This window comes from Dasypus novemcinctus, chromosome 25 (genome assembly GCF_030445035.2).
Source record: "Dasypus novemcinctus isolate mDasNov1 chromosome 25, mDasNov1.1.hap2, whole genome shotgun sequence".
NCBI classification, from domain to species: Eukaryota; Metazoa; Chordata; class Mammalia; order Cingulata; family Dasypodidae; genus Dasypus; species Dasypus novemcinctus.
Window position 1 is genome coordinate 62,015,338 of NC_080697.1, and position 22,198 is coordinate 62,037,535.

At 41.0% G+C, this 22,198-nt stretch overlaps 1 protein-coding gene across 6 annotated transcripts in view; it reads right to left on the reverse strand.

Moving 5' to 3' along the window:
- Positions 1 to 22,198, reverse strand: part of EXTL3 (exostosin like glycosyltransferase 3) — a 79,360-nt gene that overhangs the window by 16,208 nt on the left and 40,954 nt on the right. For 4 of the 6 annotated variants that reach the window (XM_058288071.2, XM_058288073.2, XM_058288070.2 and 1 more), the window contains 3 exons: positions 21,396 to 21,523; positions 10,130 to 10,274; positions 2,702 to 2,740 (listed from right to left, as the gene is read on the reverse strand). In XM_058288071.2, coding sequence (XP_058144054.1) covers positions 2,702 to 2,740; positions 10,130 to 10,274; positions 21,396 to 21,523 — 312 coding nt within the window. The remainder of the gene's footprint in view (positions 1 to 2,701; positions 2,741 to 10,129; positions 10,275 to 21,395; positions 21,524 to 22,198) is intronic. The other 2 variants (XM_058288075.2, XR_009183511.2) reach the window with 2 other exon arrangements.

The following is a 22,198-nucleotide window of genomic DNA, read 5'->3' on the forward strand; positions in this document are numbered from 1 at the left end:
AAATAAATTAATCTTGAAGGGGAAAAAAAACCACAATAAGATACCAATTCACACACTAGAATGACTACTACTAAAAAAAAAAAAAAAAAAAAAACACAGAAAATTGAAAGTGTTGAAGAGGATGCAGAGAAACAGGAATGCGCGTTCACTGCTGGTATCAGTGTGAAGTGGTGCGCCCGCTGTGGAAGACTGTTTGGCAGAAGCTCAGAAAGGTTAAGTATAAAATTATCATTTGATGACTTGACAATCCTTCTTCTACAAATATACCCAAAATAAATTTAAAGGAGGGACTAACAGATACTTGCACACCAATGTTCATAGTGACATTATTCACAATTGCCAAAAGATGGAAACAACCCAAAAGCTCATCAACCATGAACGGATAAACAAAATGTGACATATAAATATACAACGGAATATTTTTCAGCTGTAAAAAAGGAATGTAAGTCCTGACAATGTGACAACATGGAGGAACCCTCAAGACATCAGGCTGAGTGAAACAGGCCAAACACAAAAGAACAAATATTGTATCATCCCACTGCTATGAGATAATTAGAATAAGCAAACTCAAAGAGCGCCTAGAATACAGGTTACTAGGGGCCGTGCTGGGGGGTAGGGAAGGTGTAGTTAATGCTTAACTTGTACAGTGTTTCTATTTAGGTTGATTATAAAATTTTGGAAATGGATGGTGTAAAGGAAGCACAGTTTTGTGAGTGTAATTAACAGTACTGGGTTACATAAATGAATATGGTTAAAAGGGGAAATTTTAGGTCATATATACGTTACTAGAATAAAAACTAAAAGATAAAACGTAGGACTGCACAACACAGTGTATCCTATTGTAAATGATGGACTACGGTTAGGAGCACGATTTTAATATTCTTTCATCAGTTGTAACAAAGGTAATACACTAATGCAAAATGTTAACAATAGGGAGGCGTATAAGGGAATGCTATTTTTTTTTACGTGATTTTTTCAGTAAACTTACAAGTTTTCTAATTAATTTTTTTAAAAATATAGAATATCTATAACTTATCCTAATTAAATTCCTAATTTAATTTACTACCATGCTTTTGAGGTTATTAATAGCTATTGTTTCCGTATGGTAAAAATACTGTATGACAGTGTGCTACTGCATGTCTTGCCATAACTACATGCTCAGTGACTTATGTTGATAATTTGAAATCAACCATGGTAAAAAGATTTATACCAAAAATATAAAAATACTATACAACAGGGCACATGCTAACTGCAATGTGTTGCAATATGATGATAAAGAAACAGGTGAATTATCCAGTTAAATTCATTTCTATATTTTATTACCTAAAATAATAGAATCTATGTAATGAAATAATGAATTATCATTAATTATCATCCCAGAGGTATGCTGGTTATCTTGTAGCAAAGTACTTAAGAACTGGTAAACTTAAAAGATGAATTATAAATTTTTCTTTCACAAAAAGACAGGTGATCCAAATTTGCTGACCGTCTCTAAAATGGTCAGTAGCTATCATTACTATACTAATGGGCTATTACTTAATTAAACACAATTCATACCTTCAAGAGAAAGTTGACATTTTAGTAATAAGGAAGAACTGCCTTAAAAAATAAAACTATGGAGAAAACATTTTGAAAACAAATGTTTAGAAATATTTCCATCATTGAGATTTTCATGCCAAAAATCATGTCAATCTATAAAAACTTGCCTATCTGCACATTTTAAAACATATTAATAGAAAAACTTTAATAATCTATTAAAAATCTCCCAAATGAGGAGTTTCAATGGACTTAAAACTTACTCTAAAATATAAAATGAAACATCTTCCCATGGTTTGCTCAAGAAACTGAATGATACCATAGAGGATGGAAATTACTACTCCAATTTCAACAAACTCTGCAAAACTGGTAAATGAGATTTTATATATCATGAGTTAGTAAGTATAGCAATATGGTGTTTCTTTCAGAGACACCGATTAAAGCCAAGTATAAAAAAAGAGTTTAGGGGAAACGGACTTTGGCCCAGTGGTTAGGGCGTCCGTCTACCATATGGGAGGTCTGCGGTTCAAACCCCGGGCCTCCTTGACCCGTGTGGAGCTGGCCATGCGCAGTGCTGATGCGCGCAAGGAGTGCCGTGCCACGCAAGGGTGTCCCCCGCGTGGGGGAGCCCCACGCGCAAGGAGTGCGCCCGTGAGGAAAGCCGCCCAGCGTGAAAAGAAAGAGCAGCCTGCCCAGGAATGGCGCCGCCCACACTTCCCGTGCCGCTGACGACAACAGAAGCGGACGGGGAGACAGGACGCAGCAGATAGACACCAAGAGCAAGACAACCAGGGGAGGGGGGTAATTAAATAAATAAATAAATCTTTAAAAAAAAAAAAAAAGAGTTTAGGGGAGTGCATGCAACTCAAGTGGTTGAGCACCTGCTTCCCAAGTACGAGGTCCCAGGCTCGATCCCCGGTATTTTCTAAAAACAAACAAACAGGGAAAAAAAAAACCAAAAACTTTCATTGTGGAGCAGATGCAGCTCAGTGGCTGAGCACCTGCTTCCCATGTACAAGGAAGGTCCTGAGTTCAATCCCCAGTACCTCATAAAAAATTTTTTTAAGTTTAATTTAGAAACAGACTTTTGACTTGCCAAGTCATATGGTGTTAAACCAAAATTTTCAAAATCAGGGAGATGTGGCTCAAGCAGTTGGGTACCTGCCTTCACATGGGAGATCCTGGGTTCAGTTCCTGGTGCCTCCTAAAGAAGAAACAAGCAGACAATGAGCACAGACAACGAGCAGACAGAGCAAGCCATCTCAGGGCAAGGGAGATTTAAAAAAAAAAAATTTCCCCCAAATAAAGAAGCCTATTCAATCATATTGCTCTCAATAAAATTTAAGAATTTAAAGAGAACATTATTTTGCAACTTTATTTCATCTTTTTTTTTCACCTTTTTGCTTTTTAATTTCTTCTTTATCTTTAAAGAATGCTTTAAGATAGTAGCACATATGAATGGAGGTATACCTCATTTTATTGCCCTTGGCAGATACTGCTTTTTTGTTACAAATTGAAGGTTTGTGGTAACCCTGCTTCGAGCAAGTCTATCAGCACCATTTTTCCAACCGCATGTGCTCACTTCTTGTTTGTGTCGCACTTTGGTAATTCCTGCAAACTTGCTCATTATTTTATCTGTTTTGGTGATTTGTGATCTTTCATGTCAATAACATAATTGTTTTGGGGCACCATGAACTGCACCCCTTTAAGATAGCAAACTTGACTGACAAATGTCTGTTCTGACTGCTCCACCCCCAGCCACACCTCCTTCTCTCTCCTTCTCCTGGGCCGCCCCATTCCCTGAGACACAATATTGAAATCAGGCCAGTTTATAAACTTACAATGGGCTCTACGTGTTTAAGAAAAAGGAAGAGACACACATCTCTCACTTTAAATCAAAAGCTAGAAATGATTGAGCTTCATGAGGAGAGCATGTCAAAAACCGAGATAAGCAGACACGTGGGCCTCTTGTGCCAAATGGTTAGCCAAGTTGTTGAATGCAAAGGAAAAGTTCTTGAAGGAAATTGAAAGTGCCACTCCAGGAAACATACAACTGATAAGAAAGCAAAACAGCCTTATTGCTGACATGGAGAAAGTCTGACGAAGATCCAGCTAGCCACCGCATTCCCTGCAGCCAAAGCCCAGTCCAGAGCGACGCCCCACCTGCCTTCAAGCCTAGGACGGCTGAGAGGTGGGAAGCTGCACAAGGGCAGCCTGAAGCTAGCCGGGGTCTGTTCATAAGGTTTAAGGAAAAAAGGCACCTCCGTCACATAAAAGTGCCACATAAACAGCAAATGCTGAGGTAGAAGCAGCAGCACGTTATCCAGAAGATCTAGCTAAGGTAATTGATGAAGGTGGCTACACTAAACAACAGATTTTTCAGTGTAGACGAAACAGTTTTCTACTGGAAGAGGACAGCGAGGGCTTTCACAGCTAGAGAGAAGGAGGCTCTGCTTGCCTTGAAAGCCTCTAAGTGCGGCTGACTCTCTTGGTAGGGATAATGCAGCTGGTGATTTTAAGTTGAAACACATTCACACTAACATTCCAAAAATCCCATTCTCAATGAAGAATGTTACAAATCTAGTCTGCCTGTGCTCTATCACTGGAACAACAAACAACAAAGCCTGGATGACAGCACATCTGTTTACAATATGTTTTATAGAATATTTTAAGCCCACTGTTGTGACCCACTGCTCAGGAAAAGATTCCTTTCAAAATATTACTGCTTATTGACAGTGCACCTGGATATGTAACATGAGATGAAATGTTTTCATACCTGCTAACACAACATCCATCCTTCAGCCCATGGATCAAGGAGTCATTTCACCTTGGCAAGTCTTATTATTGAAGAAATACATTTAGTAAGGCTATAGCTGCCATAGACAACAATTCCTCTGACAGATCTGGCAAACTGAACACCTTCTGGAAAGGGTTCACCATTCTGGACGCCATTACGAACATTTCTGATTCATGGAAGGTGGTCAAAATACCAGCACTGGCAGGAGTTTGGAAGAAGTCAATTTCAGCCCTCATGGATGACTTTGAGGGGTTCAAGATTTCAGTGGAGGAAGTAACTGCAGAAGTGGAAATAGTAAGAAAACTAGAATTAGAAATGGAGCCTGGGGAGTGGGTGTAGCTCTGTGGTTGAATGAATGCTTCTCATGCTCAAGGTCCCAAGTTCAACCCACCCCCAGGCACCTTGTTAAAATAAAAAAAAAAGTGGTGCCTGAAGATGGACGACGTGACTGAGCTGCAATCTCATGAGGAGGTGTTTCTAATGGGTAAGGAGAGAAAGTGGTACACTGAGATGGAATCTACTCCTGGTTAAGATGCTGGGGACACTTGAAATGATGACAAAGAATTTAGAATATTATACAATTTAGTTGAAAAAGCAGCAGCAGGATTTGAGAGGACTCCAATTCTGAAAGAAGTTTTACATGGGTAAAATGCTATCAAACAGTATCACATGCTATAGAAAAATCTTTCATGAAATGAAGAGTCCATCTATGGCAGCAAAAAACTTCACTGTTGTCTTATTTGAGAAACTGTCACAGCCACCCCACCTTCAGCTACCCCCACCTGATCAGTCAGCAGCTGTCAACAGCAAGGCAAGCCCCAACCCCAGAAAAGATTACGACTCACTAAAGGCGCAGAGGATGGTGTGCAGTTCTTAGCAATAAAGTACTTTTTAATTAAGGTAAATAGATTGCGTTTTTTAGACATAATGCTACTACACTCTTAAAAGACTACAGTGTAGTGTTAAGTATAACTTTTATATGTCCTGGGAAACCAGAATATTCATGACTTGCTTTATTGTGTTGGCCTGGAACCAAACCCGCAATCTCTCTGAGGCATGTCTGTATATAACTTATACATATACTCGCAAGGCTCATATGTTAAATACCTTCCTTGATTAGGTACTTATGATCAAACCTTGACTGCTCTACATTATGGATTACCAACTTAATTGTTTCCAAGGGCCAAGCAAAAGGCAAATAAGTGGTGTTTTAAAAAAATGGGTATAAGAAAAATGAGTGGTGGGGCATGTAAAGGGGAGTGGCTACTCAGCTTCAGCTAGTTGGTACCATAGGAACACTGCCCAGTACGACCCTGATCTTCAAATTTTTTCAGGTCCAAATCTTCTTGTAAATCTTCCAGATTTTTAAAAGTTGACTGCTGGGCATACTCTGGGGTCAAGCAGTCTGTAAGCTGCTAGTTGGTAACCTCTGCTCTAGATTTCCGAGTAGAAAAATTACAAAGTTTTATTAAGTAGATTAATTATTTGCAAGGGAACCTGTTGTAAATTTTAAAGAGCAATTGGAGAATTCAAGAAGGCAGACCATTCAGAAGACAAGTAAATTCTCAAGGTATGAGTAAACAATGTTAAAATCAGTGGCTCGGGAAGCGGACTTGGCCCAGTGGTTAGGACATGCGTCTACCACATGGGAGGTCCGCGGTTCAAACCCCAGGCCTCCGTGACCCGTGTGGACCTGGCCCATGCACAGTGCTGACGCACGCAGGGAGTGCCGTGCCACGCAAGGACGTCCCCACATAGGGGAGCCCCACGCGCAAGGAGTGTGCCCCGTAAGGAGAGCTGCCCAGTGCAAAAGAAAGTGCAGCCTGCCCAGGAATGGCACCGCACACACGGAGAGCTGACACAGCAAGATGATGCAACAAAAAGAGACACAGATTCCCATGCCGCTGACAACAAAAGCAGACAAAAAGAACACACAGCAAATGGACACAGAGAACAGACAATTGGGGTGGGGGGAGAGAAATAAATAAAAATAAATCTTAAAAAAAAAAAAAATCAGTGGCTCTAAGATGAGCAAGTAAGAAAATAAAACCCACAGTGGAGATGGTTTCTCAGCTAGTTGCTGTCTAATACTCTAGCCCTTTCATCCTATTTGCAATTCCCAACCCAATAAAAACGCATTCCAAATTTAGAAGATGAGTGCTAGGGTGAGGCTGGGGAATAAGGTCTACATGCTGGCTTCACGTATTTTTTTTAGGCCCAGGGCCAGGGATTAAGACCAGGACCTTGTACGTGAGAAGCTGACTGCTCAGCCACTGAGCCCCAGGGGCTCCCTCACACAACTCTTTTGTTTTTAAATATCTATTTATTTATCCCGCCCCGCCTTGCGGCTTGTTTTGCTGTCTGTTCTCTCTGTCCAATCACTGCACGTTTTCCTGTGTCGCTTGTCTCCCTTTGTTGCATCATCTTGCAGCGCCAGCGCTCCGCAGGGCACAGGCGAGCCTGCCTTCACGAGGCGGCCCGGGACGTGAACCCAGGGCCTCCCACATGGCAGCCGGGGCCCAGCTGATTGAGCCACAGCCGCTTACCCCCTCACACGATTTTTAAAATGAAAAAAAAAAAAAAAAGCTGAAAATTTAATGACTGGGTCAAAATGGCTATTTCAAAGTAGTTGCATCAAAATGTCCCATGCTCAGTGATACAGGCCTATTACAACAGAGAAGAACAGATTGAAGGAATTTTTTGGTGATAAAATAATCAGAATGTGATGATGGAGGCAGTTTGTGGTGATCGATGTCCCCCACAAAAGGCTTCCGACCCAACCCCCTGGTTGCGTGCGTGTGGCCCTATTTGTAGCTGGGCCCTCTGAAGACGTTATTAGCTCAGGGTGGCCCAAACCGGATGAGGGAGAGCACTGATCCAGGATGGCTGAGTCCTCACAAGCAAAGGAACCTGGACACAGGACAAAGCAGCGGGCAGAAGCCACAAGTGGACGTCACAGAGCTCAGAACAGAGGGAAGACGCTGCCACGTGCGCCGCCACGTGACAGAAGAGCCCGCGCTCAACGGCTGGAGCCAGCCCCAGGAGGCCAGAGCCTTGGGGAGAAAGTGTCGCCTTGATGACACCTCAATTTTGGACTTCTGCTAGCCCCAAAACTGAGCACCAATAAATTCCCACTGTTTAAATGAACCCACTATATGGAATCTGTTTAAACATCCGGGAAAATAAAACAGAGGGTAAGGGGAAAAAAAGGAAAGGTCAAAGATGACTTTCAAAGTTTTATCTGAGGTGACCTGGAAGATGCCACCAAATGAGACATGAAACAAATGAGAAAAAAGATTTGAGGGAGCTGAGGGAGTATGATGAACTTTTGGGGGGGAACTTGAATTTGAAGTACTTGAGGGATACACAGGACATGTCCTAAAACAAATACATGATGGGGAAGCGGACTTGGCCCAATGGATAGGGCGTCCGCCTACCACATGGGAAGTCTGCAGTTCAAACCCCGGGCCTCCTTGACCCGTGTGGAGCTGGCCCACACGCAGTGCTGATGCGTGCAAGGAGGGCCTTGCCACACAGGGGTGTCCCCCGTGTAGGGGAGCCCCACGCGCAAGGAAAGCTGCCCAGAGCAAAGGAAACTGCAGCCTGCCCAAGAATGGCGCCGCACACACAGAGAGCTGACACAAGATGATGCAACAAAAAGAAACACAGATTCCTGGTGCCACTGATAAGGATAGAAGCAGTCACAGAAGAACACACAGCGAATGGACAGAGAGAGCAGACAACTGCGGGGTAGAAGGGGAGAGAAATAAATAAAAAATAAATCTTTAAAAAAAAAACAACTAAATACATGAGGACAGATCTCAGGAAAAAGGTTAATGTTGAAATACAGAAATTCAATACAGGTGCTAATAAATGTCACAAAACCTTGAAGTTTGAGGGGATGCGTAGGGCGATATGCAGTCAGAACAGCAGAGACACAGGCCAGAACCCTGAGACAGTGCAGCAATTAGGTGGAAGACAGCGAGGTGGACGCGTTTGCCTGAGGGTACGGAGTTGCCCAGGTGGGTGAAGGATGTGGAGAGGAGCCAGAGGACCTGAGTCAGGCACACGGTTCCGGTGACTGCGAGGAAGTGAGCACAAGGCGGCAGGTGATACCACGACCCGGTGGCAGAAGCCTCAACGAGTTTTTAATACGATAGCCGAGAAGTAATTGTCTAGAAGTGTCACTGGTCAGCAGTGAACACGGTTCTCTACACTTTTTCTGTCCAAAGTACAAATTTGTTGAATGATTAGCCTGTCCTCAGAGAAGAGCTCAGTGTCCTCAGTCACCGAGACGAGGAGGCGTCTGTGGGGCAGAGGGTGTGGTGCTGCAGTTCTCTCCGAGCCCAGGAAGGACGCGGAAGGCAAGTCTAGAGCAGCACTGCACAGCAGAAGGCAAGCCTCTCCCTCTCAGGGTAAACCTTCCAGCAGCCAGCGTACATGAAGGCGAGAAGAAACAATGCAACTAACGAGTAATACATTTCATTCAACTCATTTCAATATTTAACCACATAAAAAGTATTAATGAAACATTTTAATTCTTTCTCTCATGCTAGGTTTTCAAATCCTAGCACGCACGTTACACTCACAGCACATCTCAACTCTGGGCGGTCACGTTTCAAAGGCTCCAAGCCACATATGACTAGTGGCTGCTCAACAGAACAGCACAGCGAAGAGGGCAGTTAGGTCAGGAGCAAGGAGGATAGGATTCAGACAGCAGGACGAGAGGGTATAATGACCGCAGGGGTGGGCATTCTTGGACAGTCAGTGAAAACCAGAATGTGAGGCATGGTGAAACTCAGGCGCTCTGAAGCAGTTTGATATTATTGATGAATTCCAAAAATAAATATTGGATTATGTTTGTAAACTGGTCTTTTCCTTTGGGCACATTAGAGTGCACTGAATTCAGAGGTTTTTCTTTTACTTGATTAAGTAACAATTGAGGCTTTGATTGGGCCACCTCAGTAGGACGTTGAGTCCCTGCCCCCTTGGTGGGTGGGGCCTCACAGAGAAACTGCACAGCAGAGAAGGGAGTTTGGAGTTTAGAGCTGGAGCCCCAGGAAGCAAGAGAGAGGAACAGAACAGCCAAGCACCGGAGAGAGACACACAGCTGGTTACCTGATGTCTACAGCTGGCCTTGTGGAGAGAGGCAAAGCCTAGAGAGCTTCATAGTCTACAGCTGACCTTGTGGAGAAAACAGAGGAGCTGAGCCCAGAGAGGAGCAAGCCCTGGGAAGGGAGGAGCCCAGGAAGCCTGAGCCCTGGCAGGCGTCGGCAGCCATCGTGCTCCAACATTGGAAATAGACTTTGGTGAGGGAAGTACCTTGTGCTTTACGGTATCTGTAAGCTCCTACCCCAAGTAAATATCCTTTATAAAAGCCAGCAGGCTTCTGGTATTTTGCTCCAGCACCCCTTTAGCTGACTAAGACAGGCTCTAAGGTTCAAACAGAACTTTTAGAGCCACAGCAGACAGAGGCTCGCAGTGCTGCCAGGAGTAACGTCGTAAGGCCAGTGAGAAGACTGCCGGGTTCAGCCTCGTGCCAAACAGGCTGCGCTGGGGACGGCAATCTTGGAAGCAGAAGTTTTTTAGAGGTCTTTTAACCCAGTGCCCCAACTTTACCAAGGGAGTGCCAATGCCCAGAAAGATAAACTGATTTTCCTGATTGCCCCCATGCATTCTCTCATCCTGACATTTTACTCCAGAGTTCCTCTAAAGCATTTGATCACCATCTTTCACAACAGAAGTAACTTACTTCTAGGTGGAATGGACTTACCCTGGTCCCAAGCCTGCTCGTACCTTGTGAAAGAAGGCGGCGCCTGTCAGCACCATGGACAGCTCACACGAGTAGTTGGAGTTGTAGAGCCAGGACTGGTGAGGGAGGTCCCACGCGTGGTACCGGCCGGGGAAACCCACGATACGGTCCCGTGCCTCTCGCCACACCCTCAAAAAAACCGCAAATATATGCACACACCTTAATACAAAGCTCTAAGACTACCAAACTTTTAAAATTATTGCCTCTATTCTGCCTTTAGGCTTTTACTGCTATTTTCCTTTTTTAATTTTGGTAACAAAATCAATCATAAGCCAAATAGGATTAGAAACATATTTAGCTTCCTTAACAAGCACCTGCTTATTATCTCTAATTCTGGTAGAAAACACCTCCCCATCCTTATGGAAAGACCCTAGCGGGTCTCAGAGTGGGGCATGGACACCAGCCTAACAAGCAGGAAGACGTCTGTTTCTACTTTCATCTTAATTCCTTTTCAAAACTTTTTGTTGCTAACACGCACACGTGAGCACAGTAGGACATGTACACCGCCTAGGCCTACTGCGCGCTCACCTTCACCGAGCATAAGCAGGCAGGATGCTCAGAGCCCACTGTCCACGGCGCAGGCACCACTGCCTGGAGAAGGCGCCACCAGCCCTGAACCCTGGCAGAGCAATCCTAGGGAGACACCTGCAGTCCACAGGACCATGCAAGTGAGAAAACCCATTAGATACAAGGAGCAGACTAGAGAATGCAATGTTTTCAGCAGAAACTTTTATATCATCCCCAAATTTACAAGTAAAGAAGAACAGTCCTCAGTCCCACCTTCCACGGAACCCTTCGGCCGTGCAGAAGGCTTCAGGAGCTCCTCAAACAATGGCATGTCACTGCAAATGAAGAGTAAACTGCCCTCATCACTTAGTGGAACTTCAGATCCTAAAAGAAGTGAGACTCCATTTCAAAGAGTTCAACTCCTAAAAAGACTGAGCAACTAATCTACTCCAATAGATGAGAAACTATAACTTTTATTACTATATAATAGCATTCTGGAAGGGCTTTCTGCCACCTCCCGTAAAACTCCCTGCTGTCCCCATGCTAATTTATCTCAGGTGACACAAATTTCTAATCTAAAAATCTGTTAAGGGATCAGATGTGGCTCAAGCGGTTGAGCACCTGCTTCCCACATGGGAGGTCCCAAGTTTGGTTCCTAGTGCCTCCTTAAAAAAAAAAAAGCAAACAAATGAAAAAAAACACCTCAGGGGGACCGATATGACTCAGTGGTTGAGTGCCACCTTCCCGCATACCAGGTCTCAGATTAATCCCCTGCCCTGGTACCTCAAAAAAAAACAAAAAAAAAGTCTCTTGTTTTCAGAATATATTTTGACATTTACAAACTGTAAGGAATGTTCATAAATAGCACTGGTATAGTCAATTGGTACATCGATAGTTCTAAAACTACTGATCTCCTCAAATGCCTACTGCTCCTTCTATTCCTGAAATATCAGCAGAAGAAAGAATAGGAAACTTAATTTTTTCAGTCATTTGGTTTGGTTGATTTAAGTGAACACGAGGTAGAGAGTTCGTAATACCACAGAATCTCATCTACTATATGTCATTAAAACATAGCATATTATTAAAGGCTGTCAACCATGAGATGGTCCTGTGAGGGTTAATTATCAAATAATAAGACAGGAATCAATGTGGAAGCACTGGTAGGAGATAAATTCAACTTGAACAAAAGCATAAATTCCTGAAAAGATGCATCAAGATTTTTAGAAAGCATAACTTTGGTGGAGATTTGAAAGTTAAGCATTCAAAAATATCTATTATAAATAATTCTATCAATTTACACATAAATTATTGCATGCAATTAGTTCCTTTACATTACACTAAAAACTTATAATACACTAAGTATTTTTAACCTATGTGCCATATCACAGGTCATCTTTTAATTTTTCTCTTTATTTTTTGTACTGGGATCAGGGATTGAACCCCCGACTTGTATGTGGGAAGCCAGAGCTCAACCACTGAGCCACACTGGCTCCCCTGAGTTGGTTTCTTTTCATGGGTTTGCTTGTTGTTTGCTTTTAGGAGGCACCAGGGACTGAACCCGGGACCTCCCATGTGGGAGGCAGGCGCTCAACTGCTGGAGCCACATCCACCCCCTATCCTTTATTATTGATCAGAGACTAATTCACAGATGATGAATTATTCTTCAAATGTGAATTACCTACACACTATATTAGGAAAAAGTTTCAAAGGTAATTTTGTAATTCAAGCTGAAAAGCAAAGAAAATTTGCTGGATAAATTAAATGGTACCAAAGAAAAATTAAAATATAATGAAAGCAAGATACTTTTCCCCTGAAGAATCTGAATCATGATTAGTTCATATTTTTAGTTAACATTTCACATTTAAATACTATCACCTTTGAAATAACTGCATCAATACAATACCAACTTTCTCAAACTCTGGCATACCAGTTACTACACTGTTGCCACATTAGTAAAGTCAGCTAAGTAAAAAACAAACAAACAAACAAAAAAACTATTGAGGACCCACAATGCCACATATTTCAAATAAGGATGATAGGTTTTTGTGCATCTGTGCAACTCAAAACAGGTTTTCAAAAAGTTTTTTTAATAGAGCAAAACATATTATTGTTTTACTTAACGTTGATTTCCTATTCTTCAAAACATAGGCAAAAAATGGCTTTGAATAAATATCAGTAAATAAGATATTACAGTACATTAAAGTAATAGGAACTTTAATATACAAGGAAACATTTTATATTTTGTCTGTTTTAATTCCATGGTTTTCCTTCTGGTTTATTAAAAACTAAATGACTTGAAACTCAATAAAAAATGTAAAATCAACTAATAAAGAATATATAAAAAAACGTAAAGTGATATTTTGCTTTTTATGTATCTAAAACACGAGTCTCTTTTCCAAAGCCTGTTTATTATATTATCTAAAGTTGGCAAACATTTAACTTACACAAGTTCCACTGTAGTGAAAAGCAAGTTACAATTCATACCAATTGTATGTCTCTTATTGTATATGCAATTCAAACAAAGCAACTTATATATAGTTAATCCATTTTCTAAAGACTAAGAAAAGCTGATTAAATATAATAGTCAATTATCATACTTCATTATATATGCTGTGATAGGCTAATGTGTCAAGTTGGCCAGGTAATGGTGCGTAGTTTTTTGGTCAAGCAAGCAGTGGGCCAACTGTACTACAGGGCATTTCCTGGACTTCAGGCATCAGTGAGTTGATTGTATTTATGGCTGGTTACATCTGCAATCAACTGAGGAGACTGTCAGTTGAAAGCTCTAAAAGGAGACGTGACATCATTCTCAGAGAGAGAATCCCCGTCTGTACTTGCGACAGCCCGTCTCCTGGGAACTCGTCAAGGACCTTCGTCGGCGCCCCTGGCTTGCAGCCTGCCCTGTGGAATCTGGACTTGTGCATCCCTATGATCACGTGAGAAAATTCTATACAATCTCATACTGTTTACAGATACCTCGCCTGTTCTGTTTCCCTGGAGAACCATGATTAATACATATGCTGTAACTATACTGTGCATACTTAAATTCTCACTGCAACACTACATAATACTTGGGTTTACAGGTAAAATAAATATTACTTATCACAGTAATTTTTTGAACAATCCAGTCTCCACAAAAGTGAATGTGTTCTTTTAAACCCGGGGTTCTTAACCTTTTTTGTTCCACGGACCCCTTTGCCAGTCGGTGAAAGCCACGTACCTCTTACTAAGGCCACACTATACTGTGTATTATTTAATAAATAAATCACACCAACATGTCCCCACAGAATGTTTTTTTGAATTTCAATTCAAGTTCACAGACCCCTTGTTAAGAACCCCCGTTTTAAAGGAAGTAAGACAGACAAAAAACTCGAAAAACTGTAAATGATTGTGAGGATGTGGAGAGACAGGAATGCTCATTCACTGTTGGCGGGAATGGTGCAGCTGCTGTGGAGGACTGCCTGGCAGTTCCTAAGGAAGTTGAATATAGACTTGCTATGGGGCCCGGCAATACCGTCGCTAGGTATATACCAGAAGCACTGAGAGCAGTGCCATGGACAGACATCTGCACAGTGACGATCACAGCAGCATTATTCACTATTGCCAGAAGATGGAAACAACCCAGAGGTCTATCAACTGATGAACGGATAAACAAATTGTGGCGTATACACACGATGGAATATTATGCTGTGGTAAGAAAAAATGACAACATGGATGAACCTGGAGAACATTACGCTGAGTGAGGCAAGCCAGACACAAAAGTACATATACTATATGATTTCTCTATTATGAACTAAATATATTATGTGAAATATGAATATGGGTAGAATTGCACCTATAAGACCATTTTTCCTGGAAGCCAAACAAATAAAAGTTAATACCACAAAATGTTAATATCAGACAAAAAAAATTACACTAAGTGAAGGAGACCAGACACAGAGCACAACAAATTGTATGATTCTGTTTATATAAAATGTAAATAAAATATAAATCAATTCATAAAGATAAAATTAGATTAGTGGTTAAGAAGGGCTGGTGAAGGAATGCTAAGGGGTGTGGAGTCTTTGGAGTAACGAAATTGTTCTAAAATTTTTGAGATGCTGTATAACATTGATTGATTATACTAGTGACTATACTAAAGGCCACTGATTATACACTTTGGATAGATCATAAGGTGTTTGAATATATCTCAATAAAACTGCTTAATAAATAATTGTGCAAGAGTAGCCAGAAACAGTAGCTGTGTACAGCAGGGGAAACAGAGAGATTGAGAGGTGAGGAGTTTTCTTGTCTGTTTATTATTACTGAAATAATGAAAATGCTCTAATAATGACTGAAATGATGAATGTACAACTTTGTGATTATACCAAATACCACTGACTGTACACTTTGCATGAACTGTATGCTTTATTAATATGTATCAATAAAATTGATTTGTTTTTAAAAAGGGGGGGAAGCAGAGCTTTGCGTTCATACATACTTGCATGCCCACAGAAAATTTCTAGAAAGATACTCAAGAAACTATGAAGGCCAAACAAACTTACTTTTCATTGAAAACCCTTCTGTACTATCTGAATCTTTGAAACTATGTATGGTTACTACTTTTTCAATTTAAAAAAGTTTACACTAAAAGGTACATCAGCACAATTGTTACATGAACTATTTGGGCTGATGTAGCTGAATGGCCATTACAGAAAACATACCACCTTTAAGTATAGCATGTTCAATGAAGGCTTTTTCCTTCTCTCCAAAATAAAATGTTAAGGAACCTACACTCACAGTAACAGGAAAGAAAAAAAATCATTACCAACCTCTGGAAAAGAAAACTCATAAGACAGAGCTGTGAAGGTGTAAAGAAAAAGAACAGCATGAGATTCAGTAATGGAATTCAAATTTCTGGATCCAAGGCAACAGACAGATACTTGGAACCAGGAAGAGAAACCTATCTTCCATCCACAACCCCTCCCGTCTCTTAGGCTGGAACTGCCGGTGGTCATCTTTTGATTAGAGAAGCTGTGAGTGCACAGTCGTGCAGCACTTAGGGGAGTCCCATGCACCACCTCAGCACCAGAACCGTGCACTGGTGTGAGCATTTGTTACCATTGATTAGAGCACTTTAAAATTCACACAGCGTAAAATTCAACCCTTTAAAGTAGACAGTTGTGGTTTTTAGTATATTATTTAACAGGGGTGTGCAAACATCACAACTGCAATTTCAGAATTTTTTCAATACCTCAGAAGAAATCCCCTATCCAGTAGCAGTCACTCCCTATTCCCCCTCTTCCCAGCCCCGGCAATCATTAATTTACTTTCTATTTGCCCATTCTGGACATTTCATTATAAAAGGAATTATATAACACGTGGCCTTTTGTTTTTGGCTTCTTTCGCCTAGTTTTGACAGTTGCTTCAGGCCTTCGTTCCTTTTAATGGCAGAACAATATCCATGTAATGGCTGCACCACATTTTGTTTATGCACTCATCGGTTGATGACCATTTGGGCTGTTCATGCTTTTTGACTATTTTAAATAATGCTGTTATGGACATTTGTGTACTGTTTTTCATGTAGATGTATATTTTTTCAATTCTCTTGGGTGTCTCCTTTCTTTTATCTGTTCCTTAAGAAGGTATCTGGCGGGGAGGGGAGAAGGAGTGGATGTGACTCAAGTAGATGGACGCCTGCCTCCCACATGGAATGTCCAGGGTTTGGTTCCCAGTGCCTCCTAAAGACGATGTACAGACGCAACAAGGAGACTCAGCAAGCTGACACACAAGGGAGCCATCGGGGGGAGGGGGGCTGGAAAATTCTATTTAAAAAAAGATTTTCATTGATTCAAGAATTTCAATAAAAATTTTCATTAAAAAAAGAAAGTATCTGGGGAAGCAGATGTAGTTCAAGTGGTTGAGCACCTGCTTCCCATGCATGAGGGCTCAAGTTCAATCCCTGGCACCTCCTGAAAATGAAACAAAAAAAAAACAAAAAACAACCCTCATTTAGTCAAGATCTGTATTATCTTATAATAGGAAAGATTTTAAAGAGGGAAGATTCTTGTTATTATCTGGCCCTTCCTTTTGAACCTAGTACTATTTCCCCTTAGGCAAAATAAGCAAGTTGGGGAGATTATAAAAGAAAACTTTTAGATCAAAAGATGACCAAACCAATGAGCGACAAAAGGTTAGGATGTATAGCCAGTGATAATCGACCAGTTCCAAAACCAGAAGCTAAACCTTAAATTCCCAACGGTTGTTAAGAGAGACATTAAAAGGTCAACCACCACACCATAGAGCCAAGAGTGCCTACAACTGAAAGCAGGAGGATTGCATCCAGCATCCATGTGGAATCTAAGCCCCCTCTTGACATAGATGTGGCGTGGACACAATCAATTCAAGGTCCACAGGATGGAGGAATAGAATATGGATTAGAGTGGACTTACTGATATTCTATTCATGAACTATTGTGATTAGTAATCGAAGAAAATGTGGTATTGGTGTGGAAAAAGTGGCCATAGTGGCTGCTTGGTGTGGGGAATGGGAGGAAGAGATGAGATGCGGAGGCATTTTCGGGACTTGGAGTTGTCCTGGGTGGTGCTGCAGGGACAATTACCGGACATTGTATGTCCTCCCATGGCCCACTGGGTGGACTGTGGGAGAGTGTGGGCTATGACGTGGACCACTGACCATGAGGTGCAACAATGCTCAGAGATGTATTCACCAAATGCAGTGAATGTCTCATGATGATGGAGGAGATTGTTGCTATGGGGGGAGGAGTGGGGTGAAGGGGGTGGGGGGTATATGGGAACCTCGTATTTTTTTAATGTAATATTAAAAAAATTAATAAAGACAAAAATAAAAAATAAAAAAATAAAAGGCTTCCTGTTATTCTCTCTTCAGCTGGAAACCTGCTGACAAATGGCATGGAAAAAGTTAAATCTTGGTAAACTAGGAGCCACAGAAGATAGTAAATGCCAGCTATTTTAATAAGCGTCAAACTCATCAAAGAGGGGACCACTTCTCTAAATCATTCTCCAGGATCCGGGGTGTCTGGCTTTCCTCATCTGTTCCTGCCTCCCACTCCTTCAGCATGCTCTAAACTACTTCTTGCTGAATCAGAAATACAGCACCACCTCCACAACCACAAAGACCACTTCTAGAATCTTTGTGTGGTTTTCTTCCTTTCATAAAACAAGTGGAGAGAGCTGGCTTTTATTACCATGGTACAAAGAACATCCTCGATCACAGCTAGCAAGGGACTCTTACTTCAGTAATATACTTGGGGAAGCGGATTTGGCTCAACTGATAGAGCGTCCGCCTACCACATGGGAGATCCAGGGTTCTAACCCAGGGCCTCCTGACCCGTGTGGTGAGCTGGCCCACAGGCAGTGTTGATGTGCACAAGGAATGCCGTGCCATGCAGGGGTGTCCCCCAGGCAGGGGAGCCCCACATGCAAGGAGTGCGCCCCATGAGGAGAGCCGCCCTACACGAAAAATGTGCAGTCTGCCCAGGAGTGGCACCGCACACACGGAGAGCTGACACAGCAAGATGACACAACAAAAGAGGCACAGATTCCCTGTGCCACTGACAAGAATACAAGTGGACACAGAAGAACACACAGCAAATGGACACAGAGAGCAGACGGGGGGGGGGGGGGGGGGAGGAAGGGGAGAGAAATAAATTAAAAATAATAATATACTAGGAGGAAAAAAAAGAAAAAAATAGTATACAAGGAGGAGGTCAAAAGAAATATAAGAGGCTGGGTGGAGGAGAGGAGACTTTTATGCTCTAATTTGTCAGAAATATGTCAAATCATTCATAATGGATAGATTTAAGGTGGATACAGCAATAAAGCTGTGGCTCCTGCACTTACAAAGCTAAGCCAAAGGAAGCCCATGAGGTAGGTAGGTCAGGCTAGGGTTTCGGCAAATGGAAGGAAAGCACAGAGAAAAGAGCCCTCTACCCTGGAACTACTCCTAACTTAAGATCTCCAAGGAAACCTATTCAAATCCTTCTCAAACCACCTACAGAGAAGAACTGGTTTTCCCTCCACTTTACTGCAGAATTAAAAATTCTGTAAAGCACAATAAAAGTGAATTATATAGTTTCTTTCTGTTTTTTTGTTAGAGAAATTGTGGGTTTACGGAAGAATCACATGTAAAATACAGGATTCCCATATACCACCCTATTATCAACACCTTGCACTGGTGTGGTACATTTGTTACAACTGAAGAAAGCATTTTCATAACTGTACTATTATCTACAGTCCATGGTTTAACTTAGGGTTCACTGTGCAGTGCAGTTCCATGGATTTTTTTTTTTTAATTTTCATTCTAACATATATACAACCTCAAATTTCCACTTTTAACCACATTCAAATATATAATTCAATGCTGTTAATCACAGTCACAATGTGTGCCAGCATCACCACCATCATCAAAATGTTTCCATCACAACAAATAGAAACTTTGTACATTTTAAGCCTTAACACTCTATTTCCTACCCCCACCCCATCCTGTTAACCTATATTCTAGATTCTGACTCTATGCATTTGCTTATTACAGTTTCTTAAATATCACACCAAAAGCACAAACCAAAGAAAATACAGATAAATTATTCTTTATCTTTATCAAAATTAAAAAGTTTTTTGTGCTTCAAAGGATACCATCAAAAAAGTGAAAAGACAATTCAGCAAAATGGAAAAAATATTTGCAAATCATATCTCTGATAAGAGTCTAGTATCTAGAACACATAAAGAAGGTCTTACAATGCAATAACAGATAAATAACCCAATAAAAATTCTGAATAAACATTTCTCCAAAGAAGATATACATGACGATATACAAATAGGGAACAAACAATAAACTCGTGAAAAGATGCTCAACATCATTAGTCACCAGAGAAAAGCAGATCAAAACCTCAATGAGATACCACTTACACTCACCGTAATGGATATAATCACAAAGCTAAATGATAACATGTACGGGCAAGGATGTGGAGAACCTGGAACCTGCACTCGGCTGACGGAATATTAAACAGTGGAGCCGATTTAGAAAACAGCCTGGCAATCCCTCAAATGATTAAACATAGTTTCCATATGACCCAGCAGTTCCACTCTTAGTTACATACCCAAGAGAAATGAAAAAATGTTCATGGCAGCATTATTCCTAATAGCCCAAAAGTGGAAACAACCCAAACGCCCATCGACTGATGAATGAATGAATAAATGTAGTGTAGCCCTGCAATGGGCTATTACTCAGCAATGAAAGGGAATAAAGTACTGATTAATGTTACAACATGGCTGAATCTTGAAAATACTATGCAAAGTAAAAACAGCCAGACAAAAAAGGCCACGTGTTATGATTCTATTTATATGATATGTTCAGAATTGGCAAATCTATAGAGCAGAAAGTAGATTAGTGGTTGCCTAGATGGGGGGGGGGGGGAATGGGGAGCTGGGGAGTGACTGTTAATGAGCACAGGATTTCTTTTGGGGTGATGAAAATATTCTAAAATTGACTGTGGTGATGGGTACAAAAACTCTGTGAATATGCTAGAAACTGCTAGGTTGTATAATTAAATATGTGAATTATATTTTAATAAAGCTGTTACCAGAAAATGAATTGCAAGAAAAATGATCACACACTTGAATCTCACAGTAAATGTCAAATTGTTTTAAAAGTTTTAAAATGCTTACTTTTAGTTTTTGTACTTACCTCATTGTGGACAGGTAACATAACTCTCCATAGACCAATACACTAATCCATGACACACTTTGATTAGCCCTGATCTACTCTATTCTTTCATGATAAAGTGTCTTCAAGTGGGATATTTAATCCCTAATAAGCACTATCAAGATTTTAAAAAATAAAATTAAAATTAAAAAAAAAAAAAAGTAAAATGCAGTGGTTGAGTAGAAGTTCTGGACTTAGACAAATCTGCATTTAAACCCCAGCTCTGCCATTTATTTTCTGGCTTTGTGATTTTGTCACTCTTGGATTTTAACTACTCCTATATAAAATGGAACAATGAGGATTAAATGAGATAAACCAGGCAAAAATATGCAGCTAGTACTGGAATAGAATGGGCTCAAGAAATGTTACCTATTACCATCATCACCACTACCACTGCCTCCTCCTCCTTTTTCCTCATGCATCTTTCCTTCCAGCCCACCTTTCCCCAAAGCTTCTGGCATGTAGATTCTAGTCCTTTTCTACTGCCACAAATATAGAAATGTTATTACCTCCTGCTGGTAATCATTCCCCCTTCCTCTAACAATAGAACCCTCAATTTCCCTGTGTAACCACCCTTTCTCCCCTACTTTCGGTCCACACAGTTGGAGGATGACCTACGCCCAGCTCGAGGAGCAGGCAGGTAACCCTGGTCTAGCCAATCAATTAAGGCCAACAATCCCTTCAACCAAAGAGAGCTATTTTAGTTCTCCTTATGGTTTCTACTCAATTTTTTTAAAAAGGAAAAAAGAATTCCATTTTCCTGGCCTCAGAGGGAGAGCCTGTCTGAGACCAAAGCCAACACCGAGCAGAGCAAAAGCAGGAGATGAAGAGAAAGAGACAAGCCCTCCAGCATCACCTGCAGCCCTGGGTCCAGCTATGTCCTAAGTTAGTCCTCACCACCACTGGAGATTTCTCAGCTACGACAGTGAAGACGTTCATTTTGCCACCTAACCCAGGTTTCAGAAAGTTTTCTGTCATTTGCAAACTACAGTGTTTCTTGATTAAAAATCAGCCCCTCACCGAAACCCAAACATGATTTCGTCATGGCGGAGGTGAGCATCATCGTCAATAGACAGGATGGCCTCTGTCTCAATTTCATTCCAGGGCAAGAATCGATTGTTCAAACTGTTCTTCTCAGTACGGACCACCTGCAACGAGGAAGAAGGCAAAGAACAAAAACACTAAATGTCAATGCTCCATTATAGAATGCAGAACTAAAACTGCCTCTGTGGCTAACTTACTGAGTAATTTTGCCTGATTACCTACCACTTGTAAAATCTAGCATATGTCTCCCAGGAATTAAAACTGGCTTTTAACTCAACAAATATATAAGGATGTCAACTTTAACTTTTACTCATTCATTAAATTGTTTTGTGGGGAAAAAAAAGCTAAAGCTAAGGATCATCTTACATATATGATAAGTACAGTACAAGGAAATTCTTTAAACTTTTCCAAAAGAACACAAGGTGGCAGAATTGAACTGAGATTAGAATTCCTGGCTATGGAATTCCTGGGCTAACGAAGCTTGGTCATAAACTTTAAAACCTCTCTTAGAAATAGTAAAAAAAATAACAAATAAAATACAAAACAAAAAACAAAAAAACCTCACTCAGAAATCCCTTGAGCCAATGTCATTTGTGATGCCCAATTTTAAGGCCTTTTTTCTCAAATCAAAAAGCAAGAAGAGATGTGAAGTGGGGGCATTTTCGGGACTTGGAGTTGTCCTAAATGATATTACAGGGACAGATGCTGGACATTGTATCTCCTGCCATAATCCACTGAATGTACTGGGGGAGAGTGTAAACCACAATGTAAACTATTAA